The sequence below is a fragment of the Callospermophilus lateralis genome, chromosome 1, assembly GCF_048772815.1.
Source record: "Callospermophilus lateralis isolate mCalLat2 chromosome 1, mCalLat2.hap1, whole genome shotgun sequence".
Taxonomy (NCBI): Eukaryota; Metazoa; Chordata; class Mammalia; order Rodentia; family Sciuridae; genus Callospermophilus; species Callospermophilus lateralis.
In genome coordinates this window covers 126,425,621-126,450,295 of record NC_135305.1, presented here as the reverse complement: position 1 = coordinate 126,450,295, position 24,675 = coordinate 126,425,621, and the positions used below count along the sequence as shown (strand labels likewise).

The 24,675-nt window shown below is 45.2% G+C and overlaps 1 protein-coding gene across 3 annotated transcripts; it reads right to left on the bottom strand.

Moving 5' to 3' along the window:
- On the bottom strand, positions 1–22,736 carry Znf605 (zinc finger protein 605). Of its 3 annotated transcripts, none has more exons than XM_076838304.2 (7): positions 22,571–22,736; positions 22,039–22,252; positions 18,719–19,553; positions 18,269–18,453; positions 11,154–11,274; positions 10,848–10,940; positions 1–5,841 (listed from the first exon to the last, which is right to left on the bottom strand). In XM_076838304.2, the coding sequence occupies exons 4-7, from the start codon at positions 18,281–18,283 to the stop codon at positions 4,007–4,009; spliced, it is 2,064 nt and encodes a 687-aa protein (XP_076694419.1). In that variant the 5' UTR covers positions 18,284–18,453; positions 18,719–19,553; positions 22,039–22,252; positions 22,571–22,736; the 3' UTR covers positions 1–4,006. The 3 variants fall into 3 exon arrangements, with proteins under 3 accessions (XP_076694419.1, XP_076694427.1, XP_076694408.1); XM_076838312.2 differs by having other exon boundaries at positions 18,269–18,839; positions 19,413–19,553; XM_076838293.2 differs by lacking the exon at positions 22,571–22,736 and adding an exon at positions 22,335–22,448 and having other exon boundaries at positions 18,269–19,553.
- Positions 22,737–24,675: the final 1,939 nt, after the last annotated feature.

Genomic DNA, 24,675 nt, shown 5'->3' with positions numbered 1-24,675 from the left:
ACAGATTGCCCTGTGCTTACTGGCACTGTCCAAAGAGGAGGCCTGCATCAACGTCTGTTTCAAAAGAGATGACATGCGAGTCCAGGGGAAGGGAGCTTCGTCGCCACCCAAGGGCTAGTGAGGCAGCTGAGTTGCGGGAACGGAAGCCACACAGGGAGTTACTCACTGGCAGTCTAGTTAGCCCAGTCAGCTCCATGGGACCGTTAGCTAAGCAACTCCTTACTCTCAGAGAGGACAGGCTTCTTTATGGCAGTGTGTGAGAGGGGACAATGGTAACTGAGGACTGGCAGAGACCACATGAGCTGCACATAAGGAACAGCAGAAAGCGGACAGGGCCTTCCAACCACACAGGGTGACTTCTAGAGCCTGGGCAACAGTTGATCTTGCTCCTGGTCCAGGATGATACAGCCAGTAATAGGACTTCTTGGAGGTATGTGGCTGACCCAGAGGTAGCTTAAGACTTTGCAAACATTTTGTTTTCTGTTACTGAAGAGGGATTCAGTAATAACTGCAAGACTGTTTATGTTTGTAACAGACAATAATAGACTCCAGGGCCATAAACGTGAAACACACACACACACCCTTTCATATTTGTTATAATTTCTACTGCATTGTTAAAATACAAAGACAAAATATTAATATCTGGAATATGAAATCTTGACAGATATCAGTCTGTGTCCTTGAGGCACAGGTACCAGGGCTAATGCTCTCACAATCTTAGTGCTCATTATTTAACACAACGCAGAAAACAAACCACCTTAAGACTGGGTGTGGTGGTACAGGCCCATTATCCTTCTATCTGCGAGGCTGAGGCAGGAGGATCATAAGGCCACCCCGGGCAGTTTAGCAAGACCTGTTTCACAATTAAAAAGAAAATAAAAAATAAGAAAGGCTGGCGATATAGCTCGGTGGTGGAGCTCCCCAAGTAGTGTGCTCCGATATGCCCCACACACTCAATAGCAACTCAAGGATGTTAATAAAGGGGCGATCTACAGACATCTCCAAAATGAAACCAAACCAGTGGTGGCACCCAGATCTGTATTCACCCTAGGTCTGAGGGCAAGGAGAAGGAGAGCTTAGGAAATCTTTAGCCAAAGAGGGGCCACAGCCAGAAAGGCTGTGAACTGGAAAGCCAAGCCAGCGTCCAGCAGGGAGCGGGGAGGGCACAGAGAGTCCCTGCCCTCCCATTCGGATCTGCTCCTGGTACCTTACACTGTTCAAACCTGAGAAGAAAAACCAGTGGAGTCATTCCTAAGACAAACTCTGGGGTGCAAAGGAGAAGGAGCAATGGGCCTGGAGAGACAGAAAGCAATCAGCATATGAACACCTAGGACTTAGGACTCCCGAGTGTGGCTGCTGAAGGGGACTTACCCTGAGCCCCAGGAACAGCTTCCCACTTGGTTGATGGGGTCCCTTCAACTACCCTTTCCCCAAAGCACTGGGGACCTAGCCCAGGGCTACTCTCACACTGAGCCAGCCCTTTTTCTTCTCGGAGCTTTGGCTCCTCCTGCCTCAGCTTCCTGAACAGCCAGGATCACAGGCATGGCTACTGTGTTCAGCCATGTCCAACTACACTTAAGGGTCACCCACATGCTATGTTGCCAGACACTTCCCTTCTCATCATCTCAAACACTCAGAGTCTCTGTCATGATACAGGTTGTGAGGGCCAACTCTCCCCTCAAAGCACTCTGAAGTGCTCTCATCCACCCCTCATCGCCATTCCCAGAACTCTGGGCTCCCTAGACAGATCCACACTTCCATTCTGTACTGTTCTCTGCTGCCCAGGGCTTCCTTCAGCATCTCCTATGGGCAGGTCAACCTGTGGAACAAATAATCTTCTGACTCTGAGAAGGCTTCATTTTGCCTCCATCATTTATAGATTTTTTTTAAGAGAGAGAGAGAGAGAGAGAGAGAGAGAGAGAGAGAGATTTTTTTAATATTTATTTTTTTAGTTTTCGGCGGACACAACATCTATATTTGTATGTGGTGCTGAGGATCGAACCCAGCACCGTGCGCATGCCAGGCATGTACGCTACCGCTTGAACCACATCCCCAGCCCTTATAGATGTTTTTGATGGAACCAGAACTCTAGGTTGTGGGGTTTGCTGTGGTGCTTTCTTTCAGTAATTTAAGGCAGCTTCCTTATCTTCTTACACAGCCCTGTTCAGATGCCCTGCTGTGATTTGTTCCTGTGTATGATTTCCCTTCTAAGTGCTTTAAAATTGTTGTCTTTTTGCAGTGCCAGGGAGGGAACCCAGCACCTCACACATTAGGCCAGCTCTTTTCCCCTGAGCCACAACCCAGCCTTTCACTAAATTTTACTTGGAAACACAGTAGCTTGATATAGGGCCAGTCAGTCCTCTGCTAAAACAGGGCTTCTGAGAGCCCACCTGCTGCCACACGGTGACCAGCCATTCGTCTCTGGCCAGTTCCCACTTGAATTGCCCCTGCCTTGCACAGCTCCAGCTGTTCCCAGGTTTCTTACACATGTGTAAATCCTTACTCAGCCAAAGGAGTTGGGGATCCCTCAGACAGCCCCTCTCTGTTAAGCACACCTCCACATCTTCCCTGCAAACTCCAGCTATTGTGGCCCTGTGGGAATCCTTCCCTTCTCACCACCAAGGCTATTCTTGGCCCCTTGCCTGTGTGGCCACCTGGAAACTGCCACTGTAGTAGGCTGGGTGACCATGAGTCAGCTCCATCTGTCTGGGACCACAGACCACATGTGTCATGTCAAGAATCATCACTGGCCAAGATGTGGAATCAACTCAGGTGTCTGTTGCTGGATGAATAAAGAAAATGTGGTATATGTGCACAACAGGATATCATTCAGACATAAAATAATGGAAATGCTGCTTTTGTTTGCAACAATGAGGTTGGAACTGGAGGTCACCAAGTAAGTGAAATGTGTCAGGCATTGAGCAACAATACCACCTGCAGAAGCCAAGTCTGAACTCAAGGGAGCAGAGACCAGCCAAAATAGGTTCCCAGAGCTGGGAAACAGTGGAGGTGGGGAAGCCAAGAGAGGGTAGCCAATGGGCCCAGGTATGTAGCTGGACAGGAGGACTGACTTCTGACATTCTGAAACACAGTAGGTTGACTATGGTGGGAACAGTTAGCCCTGGTTTGCAGAATTGTGATGGAAACCATGGGCACTCTACCACTGAGCCACAGCCCAGCCTTTTTCATTTTTTAACTGTGAGACCCAGGCTGGCCTAAACTTGTGATCTTCTTGCCTCAGCCTCCCAAGATCCTGGATAACAGGTGTGCACCACTGCACCCAGCAACAATTAGCAATACGAATATTTCAAAATAACTAATGAATAGGATCCTGAATATTCTCAACACTAGAAATGTAAAGCTGAGCTAACAGATAGATGCCAATTACTGATATGCCTGACCTGACCATTACACACTGTATCCACACTGTAAAGCCATACTAAAATCCACAAATACATACAGTTACTATGTATCAATTAAAAACATAAATTAAAAAAAGAAAAAGCCTTTTTACATAGAGCTGTTGAAGGCAGGAGCATGCTCTGATCCTGGTTATTCCACCACACACAAGAGAGAAGTCTTCACCCTTTAGCAGACATGTCTGTCTGAGACTGACAGCTGTTTGTAATGATTTCTACACAACAGACACAGTTTCCTGGCAGAATTACTTCAAAGACCCTTGGACACCAGGACTCCTCACATAGACTCTCAAGACACAACGTCCAGCACCTCCTTTCTGATGACACCTCTGAATCCTGAGGAGTTTGCTCCCCCAGCTTTCCCTGTTGAAGTCTCTAAACACGAATCCCTGTGACCTCTGACAGAGGGTGCTGCCAACCTCACTTCCACCTTGGCTTGTCCTCACAGGGGTGCCCCAGGGAATCTTCTGGGAGAAGGCTTTTGCACAACATCTGCTTTTCAAACACTAGAAAGCTCTCGTGACTCAACTCCCTGCTAGCACGTTTCCAGCAGCTGCTATCTCAACAGGAGTCTCTCCTACGTATCCTCAGTGGGGACATCTGACGGCAGACAGGGGTCGGCCCTTGCTGCACTCATGTGGCGTTGGTTCTGCGTGGTCTTTCTGGTGCAATGTGAGCTGCGACCTGCTGCTGAAGCTGCCACCACACTCACTGCATGCACAGCCTCTGCCTGCTGTGTGGCTCCTCTGGTGCCTCATAAGATGGGACTTTCTGGTGAACGATTTCCCACATTCGGCACACTCGTAGGGTCTCTCTCCTGTGTGAATTCGCTGATGGATGATGAGCTGTGCTTTCTCAAAGAAAGCTTTTTCACAATCACTGCACCCATGGGTTTTCTCTCCCGTGTGGTTTCTCTGATGTTTAATGAGCTGCACCTTCTGAACAAAGGCTTTCCCACATTCGCTGCATTCATAGGGCTTCTCCCCCGTGTGGATCCTCTGGTGCCTGAGCAGTTGTGGCTTCCAGGCAAACGCTTTCCTGCACTCACTGCATTCAAAGGGCCTCTCTCCAGTGTGGGTTCTCTGATGGTGAGTGAGACTGGACTTCTCACTGAAGGCCTTCCCACACTCACTGCATTTGTAGGGCTTCTCGCCAGTGTGTGTTCTCTGATGCGATATCAGGCTTGACTTCTGGGTGAAGGCCTTCCCACACTCACTGCAGCCATACGGTTTCTCACCAGTGTGAGTTCTCTGGTGAGTTAGGAGCTGTGACTTTCCAAAGAAGGTCTTCCCACATTCCACGCAGCCATAGGGCTTCTCTCCAGAGTGAACTTTCTGATGCCGCATCAGCTCTGACTTCTTGAAGAAGGCCTCTTCACAATCGCGGCATTGATGGCTCTTCTCCCCCGTGTGGATTATCTGATGCTTGATAAGCTGCGGCTTTCGGATGAAAGCTTCACCACATTCCCTGCATGCGTAGGGCTTCTCTCCTGTGTGAATTCTCTGATGCCTAATGAGGAGTGAGTTCCTGCTGAAGGCTTTTTTACACTCACTACACACATAAGGTTTCTTGCCAGTATGAGACCTCTGATGAGTAATGAGCTGAGACCTCCAAAAGAAAGCTTTCCCACAATCACTGCATTTATAGGGTTTCTCTCCTGTGTGCACCCTCTGATGTGTGATGAGCTTCACTTTCTGGGAGAAAGCCTTCCCACAGTCACTGCATCTATAGGGCTTCTCTACTGCATGAGCCATCTGATGCCTTTTGAGCTGGGACTTCCTGCTGAAGGCCTTCCCACACTCACTGCACCCGTAGGGCTTCTCTCCAGTGTGAGTTCTCTGATGTAGCATGAGCAGGGACTTCCTGCTGAAAGCCTTCTGACACTCGCCACACCCGTAGGGCCTTTCCCCTGAATGTATCCGCTGGTGCACAGTGAGCAAGGACTTCTGTGAAAAGGTCTTCCCACACTCGCTGCAAAGATAGGGCTTCTCTCCTGTGTGAGTTCTCTGGTGAATGGTCAGCTGTGACTTCCTGTGGAAAACTCTGCCACACTCCAAGCACAAGCAGACTCCTGTGTGTGTCCCACAAGCCTTGTTGCTGCTGGTTCTTCTGTGTTTCTTGTCATCACAGTATTGTACCTCTCCACAGGCTCTGCCGGGTTTCACACAAAACAGTAACTCCTTGCTGAGCTCATCAAATTTCTTTTTGCCACAGTTATTTTTTGGAATAAGAAAATCAAAAGGATGTTTCAAACTTTTTTCACCTCTGCCACATTTATGGAGTCTCATTCCTAAGTGAACAAAGTTCATGCTTGAATTAAATATTTTCCCCAAAACATCACATCCATGGCCTTTCTCCATGCTTTTAAGCTTGTCTTGATTATCTTGAGGCCATATTTTAGAATCACTGTCTAGCCAGATTTCTAAAAAGAGGGAAAAAAGAACCATACTGTGTAATTTCCTCAGTGACTATGCTCATGAACACAGTGAGACCCACAAATACTCTCTATGTACTGGGCACTGACATATTTAATGGAAATGGGAACCGGTGTTAGAATTACAAAGGTCAAAATTATGCAGTCATCTGCAATTTTCTACTTTATGTCTGGAACTTTGTTAGCTGCAGATTATGGAAAAAGACAAGGACAAAACCATCAGAGAGACACATGATACGCTGAAAATGGGAACAGCAAAAGAGCGAGTCGGCACAAGAGAAGACGAACTTGGCCAGAGAAGAGCTCAAGTGGGACGTCCTTCACTCCAGACAGCACTGATGTCTGTGCCACTGCTACACTGAAAACCTCTCTGTGCCAGACAGCCACCTGGCTGTCACCTCCAGGACCCCTCCACCACTGGCATCACTTTCTGGTGATAATTTCAAGAATTCTCCAGAGCTCACGTGAACACTTTTATCTGATGCATGTTGACATTCAGACCCTTTTAACTGGATCTATAACTGAATCATAATCTACATATAAAATCTACATAATGTTATAAATTGAAATTATTCCAAACCATAAGAACTTTCTTGTATAACCTTAGTACCACTTTTTCCATCCTACAGGTATATGTACTTGTGAGTTCCACCACATGGCTGCTTAATGAATATTGGAGTGATCTTTTAAAGGTCTGCTGACTGTTGATGACATTGTTTATAGCAACTGGGAGGCAAGATTCCCAGGAGGTACTCTGCAAGATGAAATATTTGGTGAGATTCTAAATGTAAAGCAAGTACTCTTTTTTCTTAAGAATACTTTTTGTGAGGCATCTCCTCTAATTCTCAGACATCAGAATTTCAGGGGAAGAGCCACTTAGAGCTGCTGATGTGGAGGAGAATGAGAATGCTCAATGTTTCGTGCATGAGTGATGTTCACATAGTCCACTGAGAGGAGAGAAAACAGAAAGAACTCTGGAGACCAGAATCAAGAGTCACAATCAAACACATGGAGGGGGAGAGTTTAAGAGCAAGTTGCTCTTTAAAATATAAGAAGAAATAATAATTTCAAATTAAGATCAAGAAGCAGTGTTAAGAAGTATATTTATTCAAATTAATAAGCAACCTGATATCAAGCAATAATAGAGTAGTTTACCTATGGATTTAAAGGCTTAGATATTCAATTGTATCAAAAAACCTTAAAGGAAATAAAAACATGTCATTTGGGAAGACAGGTGGACTACTGCTAGTGTTATACCACAGAACATATATGTTTCTCCATTCTTTTTCTGCCATGTGACCCTCATTACATCCTGTTTCCAAAATGACCTACTTCCTAACTGGGAGTCCAGCTTCCAATTCTAACCACTACTCAGCATCCAGTCACCTTTAAAAATGTAATCAGAAGCCAGGAGCAGTGGCATACCCTGTAATCCCAGTGGCTCAGGTGGCTAAGGCAGGAGGATCATGAATTCAAAACCAACCTCAGCAATGTCAAGGCGCTAAGCAACTCAGTGTGATCCTGTCTCTAAATAAAATACAAATAGGGCTGGGGATGTGGCTCAGTGGTTGAGTGCCCCTGAGTTCAACCCCCAGAACACCCCCCACCAAAAACAATGTAACCAGGCCTTTTCATCCTCCTACTTGAAAATTTTTTGATGCATGTCCTGTAAGACTGGTTTGCTCTAACCTCTTCAATTTTATTTCACAATATTCTCTCTCTTTTTTTTTAATCACAAAGACATTTTCTGCCATGGGTCCTCTGCATGTTCCATTCCTTAAATTTGGCATGCTCTTCCCAGTTTTCCAGCAGGCCTGGCTCATTCAAACGTAAACATCACTTTGACAGCACACTAACAAACATCCTGTTTATTTTATGCATAGTACTTATCAAGTTGATGATCCTCTACTTCTGTTTCTCCCTGTAGAATGTCAACTCCATGAGGGTTGGGGTAGGTGGTAGTTCCCACTGGTACTTTCCTAGCTCACAGTGCAGTACATAGCTACCTCGATGTGTGGGGAGGAACATACTTGCTGAGTGCTAAAGCAGCTCCTTCCTGTAGCACTGAATCTGATCATGAACTCTATACTCAATTATTGAATGCCATACAGTTCTGTATTTTCTTTTATGTTAAATTCTATGCTCCTGCATGGTTATTTCATGACTCTTATTTCCTTCTGAGTCCTCTCATTCCATATAATAGTAGTGGTTCTAAATTTTTTAAAAAAAATATTTATTTTTTAGGTTTCTTTTAGGTGCACACAATATCTTTATTTTATTTTTACGTGGTGCTGAGACTTGAACCCAGTGCCTCATGCATGCTAGGTGAGCACGCCACTACTTGAGCCATATCCCTAGCCCTGTTGGTTCTAAATTAATGGGGGAATGTGAATTCTATCACTGCAGTTTTCCCAGACTCTACATACCCAGACCTGCTAGCCCCCACAGGAAGGGCCTAGACCTAGACATTCTGAAGTACTTCCCAGCATAGGTTAATACACAAGTTAAATGGAAACCCTTCTACTGAACAGATATTTGACCAATAAGAAAGCTCCTGATGGGCACAGTGGCACACATCTGTAACCCCAGTGACTCGGGAGGCTAAATCTGGATGATCGCAAGTTCAAAGACAGACTCAGCAACTTGGTGAGGCCCTTAGCAATGAAGCAAGACCCTATCTCAAAATAAAAATAATAAAAAGGGGTGGGTATGTGGCTCAGTGGTCAAGCACCCTTGGGTTCAATCCCCATACAAGAAAAAAGAAAAAGAAAAATGCTAGTTGGGTGTGGTGGCGCACTCTGTGATCTCAGTGACTTGGGAGGCTGAGGCAGGAAGGTCACAAGTTTAAGGTAAGCCTGGGCAACTTAGCAAAACCCTATCTCAAAAACATAAAAGGGCTGGGAATGTACCTCAGTGGTAGAGAAACTGTGAGTTCAATCCCCAATACTAAAAACAAAAAAGAAAGAAAAAGAAAGATCCTCTTTACCTGCCTCCATAATAATAAACAAATACAATATTAATAATTGTACCATAAATTTCACATGGAACAGAGATCAGTAAGTTCCTGGCCATCTCCCTAATCTTAAGCCTAACAGTTTAAGGAATCCCAGTCAAGTCTGAACAGGCCTCAGGTCCTATAATATAGGTGCTCAGCAGGCAAGGGCTTCAGACAAGCTGGAAGTCAAGGAGCATCCACTGCAGGGGGAAGCTCAACCAGAGGGTGGCAGTGTCTATGTGGGGAGAGCACACCCCCACCAAAGGCTCAGAGGCAGAGAGAAACATGGGGGACACTGAAGAAGAGACTCGTCTAAATGCTCTGGGTACAGAAGAGGCACAGAAGAGGGGCTTAGTCAGGCTCTGCCACGTTCTGCTATTCTCCAGTGTAAATAGAGCTTAACAACACACAGCAGGGCAAATGTACCAACACATAAACCCAGTGCCCCACGCATGCTAGGCGAGCATGGATACACAGCCTGCAAGGGGAGGATTGAGACCCACTGAGAGGCCTCAAAGGCAGGGCTGCAGCAGAGGCAGGAGGCGTCTCCTGGCTGTGTCAGTGCTCAGCTCTGCTCCACACCACTTGCTCTGCCTTCCACTCTGTCTCTGCTGTAAGACACACAAGGAACCCTACCGAGGTGTGAGCATGCTGTCTCTGAGCATATGGAGCCTGATCATCTTTGTATATGATGATTGGCACCCTTGAAGCTAGTTCTCTGAAACCCCTGGGGATCTTATTTGCCTGTTGTCAACTGTGCTGTGCCTGCACAGGCACTTTGTTACTAAGTTACAAGCTGAGACAGAGGCATTTATGGAGCAGAAGACTCTTGGTATGGAAAAGCACATAGACAGAGATCATCTGGGCAATGGTATCTGTAACCTGGGAGGGCAGTAATGTCATTTGTTAATTCAAAGTTTCCTTCATACTGTTAAATTAAATGAGAAGCCTTGTAAAAAATTCAATAATGACATACCTATTAAATTTCCAAAGGGAAAAAAGCCCAAATTTGTCAAATTAGAGGAAGGAAAGTAATAACTCAAAGAAGTTCTACATTAATATGAACTCAAAAGTGGTTAATGTTATTTAAAGTGAAAAAAAGTGGGTAGAGTTATGGCTCAGAAGTAGAGTGCTCGCCTAGCATGCGTGGGACACTGGGTTCGATCCTCAGCACCACATAAAAACAAAACAAAGATATTATATCCACCTATAACTAAAAAAGAAAATATAAAAAAAGTGAAAAAAGTTACGGATTTTTTTTTTTTTTTTTTTTTGGTATCGAGGATTGACTGAGGAGGACTTAACCCCTGAGGCACATTGCCAGCCCTTTTTTCTATTTTATTAGAGACAGGGCCTCACTGAATTTCTTAGGACCTTGCTAAATAGCTTAGGCCTTGCTAAATTGCAATTCAGCTCAGCTGCCCAGGCTGCTGGGATTAAAGGCATGTGCCACTGTATCTGGCTAAAAATTATGAATTCTTAAGGAGGAGGACCAAAGCCTACCTCTGTAGGACGACTTGGAAGTGGGAATAAGGAAAGTAGGAACATAAGGCAGGTAGGAAGAACTCTTTATGCAAGGAAGGGGTCCTCAATGAGTGGCCACTGTGTATGTGCTGCACAGGTGGAGGGCTCGATTCATCCTAAACTACACACAGGGGCTGGGGTTGTGACTCAGTGGTAGCGTGCTTGCCTTGCATGCATGAGGCACTGGGTTCAATCCTAAGTACCACATAAAAAAATAAAGACAATAAAGTCCATCAACAACTAAAAAAAATTTAAAATAAATAAATTAACTGCACTCAGAGAGCCCAGCAGGCTAGGGCACGGAACAGCAAAGCAAGAATCATGAAGAACTCCTGTCACTACTCTGGAGTCAATTCTATAAAGATTTAGGAATTTCAAACAGTTTATAAGCAACATTTCAAAAGTACTCACCTATTGCCAAAACCCTGAGATTTAATTTAATTCACCGTTTTCAATACATTTCATGATTTCTCACCTGAAACATTCTGGTGTAGGGTTTCTTCATATACTGTCCATGACTCCTCTTGGTCTAGCTTGAAAACGGCATCAGGTTTAATGATTTGATAACCTGGAGATTGGAAGGAGGTGACATGGACCCAGCTGCCTGAGCTGGAGTCCCTTGAGGAATGTCTTATTACAAATGCTCTGAAATAACAAGAGACTAAACACCTTTCAATTTGGTATTGGAATCAAGGAATCTCTGGCATCTGAAATGCATATGCAATCAGTGAACACCCCAGAGGCCCGGTTGGACACAGCCAATCACCGAAGGGCACCTCACCCAGGAAGAGCAGGCTGCTGTAATTCTCCAGCATCACGTCTCTGTACAGGCTCCTCTGAGTGGGGTTAAGCAGCTGCCACTCCTCCCATGTGAAGTCCACAGCCACATCCTCAAACGATATCTGAAAAGCACAATCCCGGCAAGTCTACAGTAGTCCCACAAGGCTGTGCAGAGCACAGGCTCTCCTCTGTGTGTGACAGCAGCCTTGGGCACAGCACTTTGTGCATCTTCCCCTCCTGACTCACTTCCACAGAACAGAAGGGCACAGAGTGGATGCCACTTCCAGATTAGGTTATCAGAGACTGATTCCCTACTGGGAACTTGCTCCTCCTCTCCCTGGGGGAGGGGTATGGCAGCCATGTTGAGAGACCCAGGTGGTGTGCCTGGAAGGGACCATCTCTTCTAGCACCTCCAGAGCCCTGGCAGGTCCCAAGCCACAGTGGTATGAGGTGAATGCCTCCTGGTTTCAGCCACTGAGGTTTGGGGTGATTTGTTGTCAGCAATGGGTAATTAATAGGACACCCTAACACTGCATTATGCTTTGAAGGAGAAAGAAAAATGCCACTCAGCTACTCATCATGGTGAGTGCATTCATCCATCTACCCATCCAGGAATCAGAAACTAGAACAGGTTGTCTCTAAATAAGCACAGTGAATCTCAAAGAAGTGTCATGGGTATCTCAACAGAGCGGGAAAGCCCCAGGGCATGAAGACCTGTGCCTAGTCTGCCCTGCAGAGTGACAATAGCACCTCAGCCTCTATGAGAACCAAGCCACTACTCCTTCCAGAGGCAGCTTTGCCTCCAAGTCAGAACAACCAGCCAGCTCTTTCAGGATTCTTGTAAAACACAAATGTTGAACAGTTAGAAACTAACAGGCACTAAAATATGAAGATGAGCGGGAAAAAACTCATGTTTTCAACACCCTTTATTTAGACACTCAGCAGAGACAGTGAGGTGAACAGGGCTATGAAGCAAGTGTGTGCAAGGGAGGAGACAAAATGGCCTGAGCACCACGTGTGAGGACACTACCAGGTTAGGCTCTTCAGGGACTGGCAGACCCCTGAGAGGTCTTGAGAGGACAATGGGAAGGGACTTCCCAGAGGCAGCAGCAGGAGCGAAGCCATGAAAACAAATATGCTTCCCAGGCTGCCAGGAGTTCAGGAACACAGGGAGGATGGTGGGTGACCCAGTCTCTTTCAAAGTGAAAGCTGAGGCCAGAGCAGGCAGAGGCCCACACTGGTCTGGGGTGAACGTGAGCTTGTGTGCCACAAGAGCTACAGAGGGTAAGAGTAAAAGAAGCAAAGCATGGAGCAAGCCCAAGTACAGAGACCTGCTAGCTTACTTTCCCTGGTAAAGCTGGAACAAGAAAAGGGTCACTTGGCTTTTGACTGATGAAAAATAACATCAAAAATTAATTTCTTGGGCTGGGGCTGTAGCTCAGTGGCAGAGCACTTGCCTCGCATGTGTGAGGCACTGGGTTCGATCTTAGCACCACATAAAATTCAACCAATAAAATAAAGGCATTCTGTTCATCTACAACTACAAAAAATTTAAAAAGAAAGAAAGAAAATTAATCTTTTGCCTCAAATCTTAGTGCTACATGGAAGGGTGAAAAACTGTCTCCTGAGAACTCACAACAACAAGCTAGACTTACGTGGGTACGTAATCTAAGTACACAGAACAGGTGTGCTTTGCAAAGACCTCAATCAGAAAGAAAGTGGCTTTAGATGGCAGTACATCAGGCCCCTGCAGAGTCAAATGTACATACTATCTAGAGAAAGGAATCCAGATGCTTCTTGAAACAAAGCATGAGGAAAAATAAGTGCAGAGTGTACAAAGAAACAAAGCATCATGACTGAGATCAACCTTAAAAACCAAAGTCCAGACCCATTAGGATATATGAAATAAAGGCTGGGGTTGTGGCTCAGTGGTAGAGCACCTGCCCAGTACGTGTAAGGCACTAGGTTCAATCCTCAGCACCACATTAAAAAAAAAAAAAAATTATTACATCCATATGCAACTAAAGATTAAAATAAAATAAAATAAAATAAATATCCATAGTTCATTCAGAAAAACAAAAAAGGTCAATGAAAATATGAAACAGGACCAAAAGGGCTTGTGCATTGGCACATACTTGTGATCCCAGCAACTCAGGAGATGGAGGCAGGGGGATCACAAGTTTGAGGCCAGTCTCAGCAACATAGCAAGATACTGTCTAAAAATAAAAATAAAACAGGTTGTGGATGAAGCTCAGTGGTAGAGCACCCCTGGTTCAATCCCCAGAACCAAGAGGGGGGAAAAGAGAAAGAAAGAAAGAAAGAGAGGGAGAGAGAGAGAGAGAGAGAGAGAGAGACAGCGCGAGCGAGCAAAGGCTGTACAACTGAGTACGCAGATCTGATGAAGAACTAAACAGAATCCTAGAAATAAAGTATGGGTGTGAAATGAAGAAATCACCGTATAGTACACCAGATGCAAAGATGCGGGGGGCGGGGTGGGTGGATAGATCAGAAGAAGCTCATAGTGAGACAAAATCACAGAAATGGAATATATAAAGCAACCCAGACTATAGCTGACTACAGTGATACATGTTAATGACAAAAACAGTTTGAACACAAAAGTTTAAAAAAAGGTAGCAACATATAAACAATAAGCAGCTGGCATGGCTTTTTAAACAAAGGCAGTAGACCTCAAGAAAAACATTATTAGACACTGCAGAAAAAGGAGGATTATCAAGTATAAAGAACACTTCAAATGGTAAAGGGTTAATTCTCAAAAAAGACACGTTGACTCTGAATGTGTATGCACCTAAAAATGGACACAACGACAGAAGTCAGCACTCTTTTCTGAGGAATGGACATGATATGCAGTCAGAAAATCTGGAAGGATGCAGATGGCCTGAACAGCAGTTGGGTCAACTTGACCTAATGACTCTTAACTCTTTTTTTTTTTTTTTAAATTTTTTTAGTTGTAGTTGGACACAATACCTTTGTTTTATTTATTTATACGCGGTGCTGAGGATCAAACCCAGGGCCTCGCATGTGCTAGGCGAGCTACAACCCCAGTCTGACTCTTAACTCTTAACTGAGAACACTCAGCCCACAAGAGCTAAGCAAACACCCCACAGTGTATGAACATAGTGCCATAAGGCAACCCATAACTATTTTAAAATAAATCAAACAAAGTGTGTTCTTGGACTATGACAAAATTATCTAAAAATCAATAACATGTATCTAGAACATTTCCAAAGCCATATGTATGTGAATAAGCCACAGGTTGAATGGGAAATTATCGGGATATTATGAAAATAGTCTAAACTAAATGAAAATGAAAAGACAACTTGTCAAATTTTGTGGGATATAGTTAAAACAATGCTTACATGAAATTTTATTAAAAAAACACTCATATATTTGAAAAGAAAAAGACCTAAAATCAATATCCTAAATTATCATTTTTAAAAATTAGAAATGTTGGGCTTAGCAGTGCATTCCTGTAACCCTAGCAACTCAGAAGGCTGAGGCAGTTTGATCACAAGTGTGCGGTCAGCTTCAGTAACTTAGCATGGCCATGAGCAACTTAGTGAGACTCTATCTCAAAATGAAAAAATACAAATAGCTAGGGGTGTTGCTCAGTGGTTGAGCACTCCTGAATTCAATCCCCAGTACCAAAGCAAAACAAACGAAAACTAGAAATGCTGGGTGTGGTAGTGCACACCTGTGACCCCAGCTACTAGAGAGGCTGAGGCAGGAGGATCACAAGTTCTTCGCCAGCATCAGCAACTTAGTAAGATCATATAACCTAATGTAAAAAAACAAAAATCAAAATATTTAAAAGGATTTGGATGTAGCTCAATGGTAGAATACAGAATATTTGCACAGCATGCATGAAGCCCTGAGTTCAATCACTAGTACTGCAAAATATCAATCAATCAGGGACTGGAAGTATAGATCAGTGGTAAAGGATACGCTTAGCATGCATGAAGCCCAGGTTTTGATCCCCAGCACCTCACACCTATACACACATACACAAGGAATGTAATCCAAGGGATATAATGGAAATTCCATAACCTAAGAAATGATATCTATGGAAAACATACAACTAATAACATATTTTGATGGTGAGACAAAATGCTTCCCCTATAAGGATCAGAAGACAACAAGAAAGGCATCTTGCACTGTTCCTATTCAAACTCTGTACTGGAGCCTTAGCTAGTCCAGTATGGAAAAAGAAGCAGAAAGTAAAAAAAAATAAAATAATAAAATAAAATAAAACCCTATTCATAGATGACACATTTGTCCATGTATAAAACGCCAAAAAAAAAAAAAATCTGTCATGCGGATACGCACTACCTCCTAGAATGGACTAGTGAACTCTGCTGGAAAACAAGAGGCCATTTCACCTGAGCCAGTGGTTTCCTGCACGCCATCAGTGAACAATGGGAACAGAACAGGTCTTATAGGGCCATTTACATCAGCCCCCAAACACAGTCAGGTACCAATATACAGAGAAGGCAACACAGTAACAGTATCTGTGTGTTACTAACTGGTGACAAGAGAAATCAAAGAACATGACATCATGGACAGACACACATTCCATGCTTGGAGATGGAGTGTGGCCGGGTCATCACTTCTCCCTGAAAATGCCACGGATTTCACACAAAGTAGCAAGTGTTGGCTCAGCGTAGAGCGCTTGCCTGGCACGTGGGAGGCCCTAGGTTCGATCCTCAGCACCACATTAAAAAAAAAAAAAAAAAGAATAAATAAATAAAATAAAGTGTTTGTTTGGTTTTAAGACTCCCCATGGAGCCAGGGTAATTAGGACAGGTGGTAGTGGTGAAGGGATAGATGCACACAGCTCACTGGAACAGACCAGAACCCAGAGATAACCTCATAAACATGTTCTGCTCCAGAGTCCATTCAACAAATGATGCCAGAGCAACTGTGTACCCATGAGCAAAAGGATGAACCTCCACATAGAACTTACACTTTATGTAAGAACTTATTCAAAGTGCACTGCTGCAATCCCAACAACCGAGAGGCTGAGGCAGGAGCACTGCAAGTTCAAAGCTAGTCTCAGCAACTTAGCAAGGCCCCGTTTCAAAATTATGAGAAGAAAGTGAGCAAAAGAAGGATTGGACATAGTTGGGTGGTAGAACACCTGCCTAACATGTGCAAGGCCATGGGTTCTGTCCTCATCACTGCAAAACAGGACAAAACAATGAGCAAAAGATCTTAACAGACACTTCACCAAAAAAGACTGGATGGAAAATAAACACATGAAAAGATGTTTGATGTCATTTGTCAAGGGAAAAATGCAAACTAAAATCATAGTAAGATACTACTATGCATATAACAAAAGGCAAAATGTCAAAAAACTGATGGATGCTGGTGAGGATGTGAGCAATAGCAATTTCCACTTGCTACGGTCAGAGTGTAAGATGCACAGCAACCTTGGAAACATGTGGAGACTTTGGCGGCAGCTTATAGAGCTGAACACACTTGCCAGAAAACCCAAAAATCCCACTCCTAGGTATTGACCCAGGTGAACAAAACACTCATGGTCAAACCTACATGCAGAAGAATGCATTATTCCTAACTGCTAGCAGGTGCCAGCAACCACAGTGCCCTTCAACAAGCAGATGCTTAAACAGCTGGTACATCACATAGGCAGACACTGCCCAAGGACAGCACTTGGGGCTAAGGGGCAACCAGCCAGTCCTAGGTCCATGACTGAAGAAGCATTATTGAATGGCTACGTGCTGTTTCTATGTTTTATTTCTTTTGAGAGGGTTCTTTCTATGCTTCCCAGAACTTGTGGGCAGAGTGATCCTCCCACCTCAACCTCCCAAGTAGCCAGGACTACAGGCATGCTCCCCCATGCCCAGCTGATTTACATACTTTCAATTCCATTCGCGTGACATTCTGGAAAAGGAAAAACTATGCCATGAACCAGACTGTATACAACAGACAGACCAACTGATTCAAGACTGAGGAGTTCACAAAGATGAGGGGTGCCTTCTGGTAAAGGAACAGCACAGGGGCCTCCTGTTCAGGGCTCCTCTGCAGTGGCATGATTTGGTCCCATACCTGTTGCATGGACCCGACCTAACTGGCGTGCCATCTCAGGGGAAGGGGCACTTACTTGGGCTCCTGCCTGTACCATCTCAGAGGTGAGGGATGGTGCTGCCCTTGCTCTTTGGGAGGCTTGTGGCTTTCCCTGATGACTCTGATGCTTCGCAGCTCAGCTAGGTCAGCTCAGCTGAGCTGCCAGCATACAAGTGAACTTCAAAACGAAGAAAACATGAAACTTTTTGTATATTTATTTGAACAACAAAATTCTTAAGAAAATAAGGAAGGAAAAGAATGAAAGGGAGAGATAAGCAAGGTGGTCAAGAACTCCTTTTCCATGAATTAGAGCACAGATACAGCTGGAGGCAGATGCCTGCATGCGCACCTTTGCTAACAGAAGCACAAAACATTTTAACCTAAACTATCAAAATTCCAACTGAGAGGACTTATGGGGACCCGGTCAACTCTGCCAGATGACTTAGTGTCCTTCCTGAAACTAGCATCTAGGTAGGATGTGTCCCTGCTTCAGTCTCTGAGGAATGGTGTTCTGTGTTCTTTAGGTTCATTCCCTTAGCTTACACTGAGGAGTTTTAAGGAGCTATCCTAGAGCACATGCTATGATGGGTGCCATCTACTACGCCACTTATCTCAAGAGCCATCACTGCTTCCTCTTGTGTTGCCATCAAGAAGTGTGCACTTCTCTCAAACACTTGGTCTGCCTTTTCCTTCCCATGGAGGACACTGTCACTCCTAGTTCCTTTTCTGCTGTGGGCTTTGGGAATGTCTGAGAAAAGCCGGCTGCTCACCTTTGTGACAATGGAGGAGCCCGTGTCTTCTTTACCTATCTTCCAACTTTAGGCTTCTGTATGGCTCTATATTATTTAATAAATATAAAATTTGTGCTACTTTTGACATCTTCTTTCCCAAGTTTATCATTTATCTTTGATTATGACTTAAATGTATTTAGACCTTTCCTGTAATAAAGTCTCCTGTAAGCCTCATCACATCCACAGTGGGGAAAAAACTACTAAAGATAAACAAATAACTCACCTGTGACTCAATCATTTTCTGCTGCTCTCAGGAAACCTGCTGTTTTTGACTTCTGTCTGTTCTGACTCTGGAGAGAGGCCTTTAGTGAAAGATCTGGAAACCAAGACTATATTCTCATTCTTGAGAATCTCACATGAATTCTCTGCTTATCTCACATGAATAGTTTTGTTTCTGAGAGCAATGGTCTGTGAATGCAACAGAAATGTCATTTTAGATGAGGTCACTGGTCTGGGGACCTAAATCTTAGTTTTCTCTTTCTGGGAACTCAGTCTTGTAAAACCTCGGACTAGATGTTTGGTAGACACAATCAGGGCTGTGGGCTAAGAAATGGGAGAGAGCCTTGGCTTCTGGCATATCTTCTGCACCTGGCCTGCATCTGGGCCACGTCTCTACCACACTGCAGTAACAACCCCGGTGCCTTCCAGGAAGTGCTAGAATGAAGTTGCTCACCTCCTTGGTCCAAGCAAACACTCCCCCACAGGAGCAGCACTATGGAAAACTGCTCTGAAGAGACATGAAGGGATTGTGGAAATGCAATGATGATGACTCACTCCTTCTGCAGCAATGTTTCCTGGGGCAGGAATGAATTCATTAATTTAAGTGAAATTATTTGCCTAGATGTTATAAGGCAAAATGCAACTCTTTTGTAGACAGGCAGAATGGTACTCAGGAAGTGACTATTAGATTAAGATGAGGGGCTAGGGATGTAGCTCAATAGTAGAGTGCTTCCCCACCATGCATGAGGCCTGGGTTCAATGCCCATTACTGTAAAACAAACACAAAAAAACAACCAATAAAAAAGAAACAGTTTATAAAAGACCACAAGGTACACATCATATCATTTTAGGCAGAATTACAGGAAAATACAGAACAAGATTTAAAATAAGTACAATAAACTAAACAAACACATCCCACATCCTGATGCACACAAACAGAATTTAAGTTTCTTCACGGCCATGGACCAGGTCACTTATGTTCAACCAGATGTAGAATCAGAACCAAAGATTTCAAGGGCTCAGGGTTGTGCAGGAAAATCAATTTCTTCATAAGAGTAATCTTTAAAGGAAATGTTGAAAAAAACCTTACCCCATAAATTTTGGGACAAGAGGGATAGAACCCTACCTCACACAACAAAACTGCTCACCAAAACTGTCCAGCACTTGCAGTTAACACCTGCTGTGTACTCGGGTGCTCCAGGCAAGATGGTGTCCATCCCCAAAGTTGCTTTGTGGAAGCAGGCCACAGCAAGCTCACGTTCAGTCTCCATGGGCAAGAAGCCTACAGCCTGGCATGGATGACCAAATGTGGTCAAGGAGTCAGAAGGCTCTTTTCCAGAAAACAGGTGAAACTGAGCAAGAAGACGTACAGCATGCGCTCTCTGTCCTGTGTCTCAAATAATACCAAAGGCTGCTGAGGAATGTTGTGGGAAGACCATATCAACCAAGGTCCTCATGCAGAGGGCTGAAGTTGGACATGGCCAGGGACAGAACAGACTATGGGTTATAACTAGCAAGGCGGAAGTTATAGAAGGCAAGACCCTGAAGCCGGGGGGGGGGGGGGGGGGGGGGGGGGGGGGGTGTCGCTGAAAACTTAAGGAAACACTCAAGTAAAAATAGTTCCTGACCAACAGTCACAAGCTACAATGAGAGGCCAGAATACAAAAAATGAGTATGATTATTTAACAGAAGTTACCTGTGAGAGGCTTGCCTGGGCCCACACATGACCAACACCCACTCGGCCCTGCCTCCAGTCCCACAAACATGGAACCCCCAAACATCCCTCCCTTAGTTACCACCTAAGAATCCTCCAGCTCCATATCCCAAGACCTCTGCAGATCACAAAACCCAAAAGGCCCCTCTGTGAACCTCCAGATCACACAACCACTGAACCCCATAAATTCCACTATCACTTGCCCCAGTATCCCCTCATCCCCACAGAATCTCAATTACCAATTGCACAGCCCCATATTCTCTTCTTAACAGGCCACCCTTCTAGGGCCTTCAGTGACATGCACTGCAGGTTCCCTAGTGACTCTCACTGGCCTTATGATAGCTAGCATCTACAATCCTCAACCACTGACCTCAGACTGGCACAGTATTGGCATTGTGTGCCAGGATGACCAGAGATCATGTGGCTCCCTGCCAATGGCAAACAAGCCAGAAAGCTCCAGCTTCCCTCTCATCAACACCCACAGGCCCAACTTCTCCCCCCCTCACCCCTCACTCCATGCTTATCACAGACACCTACAGGCATACTAGTCATTCACCCCAACAGGCCACCCAAACATGAAACCTCATTCATGAGTCACCTGTCAGGTACCAGTCATCTCCGGCCCCCTTGGCTCAAGCTCCTCGGCACTCAACTCCAACCCCCTCAAGTAACAATGCCAATCCATGTAGGGCATAAATCAATGGGACCCAGAGTTTCTCCACACCCCCACCAATGATGACATGCTCAGGACTGGAGCTTCAATCCTGACCCTCCAGTGCATGCTCAGAGTACCTCGCCCTCACTCACTTGCCCTGGTGCTGGCCATTCCCTTATTTTTTATTTTTATTTTTTGTGGAACTGGGAATTGAGCCCAGGGGTGCTCTGTCACTGAGCTATATCCCTAGCCTCCTCCTTTCTTTTGCTAAGTTGCTCAGGCTGGCACTGAACTTGTGATCCTCCTGCCTCAGCCTCTCAAGCTGCTGGGATTACAGGAGTGTGCCACCACACCTGACTAGTGTGTCAGTCATTCCTAAGTCATACTGGGCTCTCAATCACTTGGTCCCATGGCAGCCACAGAGTCATCCCTATAGCACTGAGGCCCCAATCATAGGCTTACCCAGCCCTTCAACGACTTGTCCATTTACTGACTAAAACCAAGTCAGTGAAATCCCTGTGAGTCTCAGTAAGTCCCAAAGGACGCCAACCACTCTCTCCTCCAGTTTACTTGCCCTCATAGCTGCCCCAATGTGTTCTCACAGAGCCTCTCATCGCTGACATCCCCAGCCTTGCTATCTCTCTTTCACTGCTGCTCCAGTCATTGAACCCCAAGGGACACCCAACCCCTTATCCCACAGGGTGCTCCTGCACATTCTCTAATTCATCCCATGTTTGCCCACCATTCACCGGCAGCCTCACAGGCTCTCCTGATGGCCACCCTGCACACAACTGATACTAAGCTGCTCCAACCACTCCAATTACTAGCCCCACTGTTCACTCACAACCCCCACCAAACCAACACTGACTTATATCCACACAGTGCCCCAATTTCTGATGCCTCCATCAAAAAATCCTCAAACACAGCCTAGAGAAGAAACTCAGCCACTCACCTCCCCTAAAACAGCAATCACTAGCAGATAAACAAATCCAGAGTAAGGAGACTTACCTCCCAGGGATTATTATGGGGTAGGAAAAGGGAAATGGGGGACCACAATAGGGAGGATGTGGGGCCCTCAGATCTACACTCATCTTTGCAAGACAGAAAGCAGTTTCTTTCACAGAAAGGATAAAGAAAGTTAGAAAGAATCAGGTGAGGCAAAGTGGGATTAAAGAGTGGGGTGAACAGGATGCAAACCAGAGACTTTCTGCCTGCTGTGAGGAAAGGCTGTATGAGGGCCAAATTTCATGGAACTGGAGGAAAGAACAGTCCATGTTTGCTAACCAGATTTTTTTGTCCTGCCTGATCCATGGGGTTCACTAATCACTGCTGAGGCAAAGAATGAAAATGCAGAGGATCCGTGTCTGGCTTATCACAGGCAAACAAGGGCACTCTCGGGACTTACCTAGAACGTGCACAAAAGGAGCTTCTCTACAGTGAGCCTTTTCCTGGAGATTTCTGAACCTCCGCTGTTTTCCAGGAGCACAGAGCTCAAGTAAAACCCAACGTCTTCACAACCAACAGGACTTCCAGTTAATGAAACACCCAAAACAGATATACCACAAAAGCATCCTGTCCAGCCTGCAAACGAATCACTGGCAACCAGAGTCTTAGTTAACCTGCAAAGAAATCGGATAGACACAGTCGCGGGTCTGCGGATGCACTGGGCCCCAGCACAAAGAACTGATGCCCAAGGGCTACCCAAGGAGTCTCCCACGAGTCTTCCGAGGGCCTTGAACACTCAGCCCTTAATCCCAGACTGCTGTTTTACAGACGCGCCCCTGCCCAACCCTCAGGTGTCTACAGGTTAACTATCCACACAAGTCCAACAGGCAGGTACGCCAGAGACCGCCCCGGCCCCGCCCCGGCCCCGCCCCGCCCCGCCCCGCCCCCCGCCCCGCCCCGGCCCCCGCCACGCCCCGCCACGCGACACCCACCTCAGGGACACTTATCCACAATCCGTTCCTGGCGGAGCAAGCGCTGGGGGCCTCCCGCGAGCCTGAATCAGAGCGGTTTCTGCACAGGGGTCACGTGGAGTACAGGCCAGACGCCGAGCCCTCCCCACGCTCAGCCTCTGTGCCGCCCGCCCCAACTCCGCTCACCCTGACAGTAGGCCTCACGACGCCCAGGCCTACGCGGCCTGACGGCGGAAGTGTCCGTGCAAAACTACATTTCCCAGAATCCCGCTCGCGCGGGCGGGGCTGTACTTCCCAGTCTGAGGCTTTGTTTCCAGTGGTCTCAGGCTGTCTGGAAGTTGCCGCTTGCATTATCTAACATTTTAATTTTGGGGTTTTAGCATCATGGATTAGTGTAGATCTAATATACTCATTTAAACTGATCTAGAATGTATTAATGAATATATGCATAGAATTTGTCTATCAAATCATTTAAAATACTTTAAAAATTTTATATGTAATTTTAGTTGTTGATGTACTTATTTTTTATTTATTTATATGGGGTGCTGAGGATCTAACAGAAGTGCTTCACACATGCTAGGCAAGCACTCTGCTACTGAGCCACAATCTCAGTCCCTTAATCTACTTTTATAAATGGTGCATGAAGCATTCTTATGTTTGTCTTGATTTCATATGCAAGTTTTCTCTAACTGATATGTAAATGAATCAGTAGCTCCAAAGGTAGATTGTAAGTTATGAGTAGCTTCAGCTTTACTAGATTTCATCAAATAGGTCAACAAAATGGTTATATCAATTATCACTACTGTTGTAGGGAAAATGAGGCAAGGCACCAAAGATAGCAGGAAACAGTTTTATTTGGCTTCAGCCAGGTTCAGAGGGCATAGCTTTTGCTGTAATCAATTAATCCTCTGAACCCCGAGTTCAGGGAGTTTCAGAGTTTTATACCGAACATGGAAGGGGAGGGGCTCAGAAGTTCACAGTCTGCAGAAGATCACATAAAAGCAACTTTTTTTCTTTCACTGTTTTGGGCAAGTTAACTCTTCAAGGACAACACCTGAGAAAGGGAGAGCATCTTCTCCCCTTTCTTTGCTCCCCCTGCCAGCTGTTACCATGTGCTGGGAGCCATCAGCCAAGTAGGTATGACAAATTCCTTGCCAGCTTACTCCCATGCTGTCTAGTGGAAGGACTTCTGAAAGGTGACCTTGCTCAAGGACCAGGGCAGGATCCGTGTTTAGGGTGTTCCCCCTTTAGAATAGGGCGGTTTAGTATAATAGGAGATTAGGGTGTTCCTCTTTTGGAATAGGGCGTATCCTGCTGCTGAGTTCCTCTTGAGTGCTTAGGGTCAGACAGTATATTTTGGGAGACAGAAGCCCATGCGGTGTGGATTTTGGAGAGAGTGGATTAGGGCAGAGTGTGGATTTGGAAAGAGAACGTGGATTCCCCCAGAACGTGTTTGTAGACGGCCAGTGTGAGTTCGGGAATAAAGAATTGCTGTTTGAATCTACAAGCTGTGTGGAGACTCGTGATTTGTGCCCAGCCGAGAGACTGCGGCAACCATGGAGCCCATTTGTAACTTAACTTAAAGATGTAGACATCTCTGTGAAGTCCCAGCTCAAGGCCAGAGGCCTTGTTTGCACATTTCTTCAAAGTACTATACTAGATAAGTTTGTGAAAAACTAGTAAGAGGTGTCCAGCACCTGGAGTGCTGGTATCTTCTTGGCCAGTGGCCAAGTAAAACAGGACGACAGGAAAATAGGAGGTTCATCTACATTGAACTCTTTTGCTGACAGTCCTAAAATCAGACTGGGTGAAGATTTCTGGAGAAGCCCAGTTAAGTCTTTTCTGTGGAGAAAGCGGGTGCCACTTCACTACCTAGAGCAGAGTCCAGGAGTTTCCATTTGTTTACTACACTATCTACGTTATTATAATGTACTTTTAACTACATTGCCTCTTATCAACTTGTTAAGATTATGAAATTTCTTGTGGTCACTTTATTTGAAAAAAGCAGCTTCTCCTACAAATTCTTAAAAAAATTTGCCTTCAGTTTTATCGTATTCCCCTGCCTTATTCAATATTTATTTAACAGAACACTTTTAGAAAACATTTTCAGGCAGAAAAGTCTCTTC

What these genes read in the sequence shown, in the direction of transcription:
- Znf605 (XM_076838304.2), bottom strand. An exon ending in CAGCAGCCTGCTCTTCCTGG is followed by an intron (nt 10,941 to 11,153) that starts GTGAGGTGCCCT and finishes TCCAATCTCCAG; the next exon opens with GTTATCAAATCATTAAACCT. An exon ending in CCTACACCAGAATGTTTCAG is followed by an intron (nt 5,842 to 10,847) that starts GTGAGAAATCAT and finishes CCCTCTTTTTAG; the next exon opens with AAATCTGGCTAGACAGTGAT.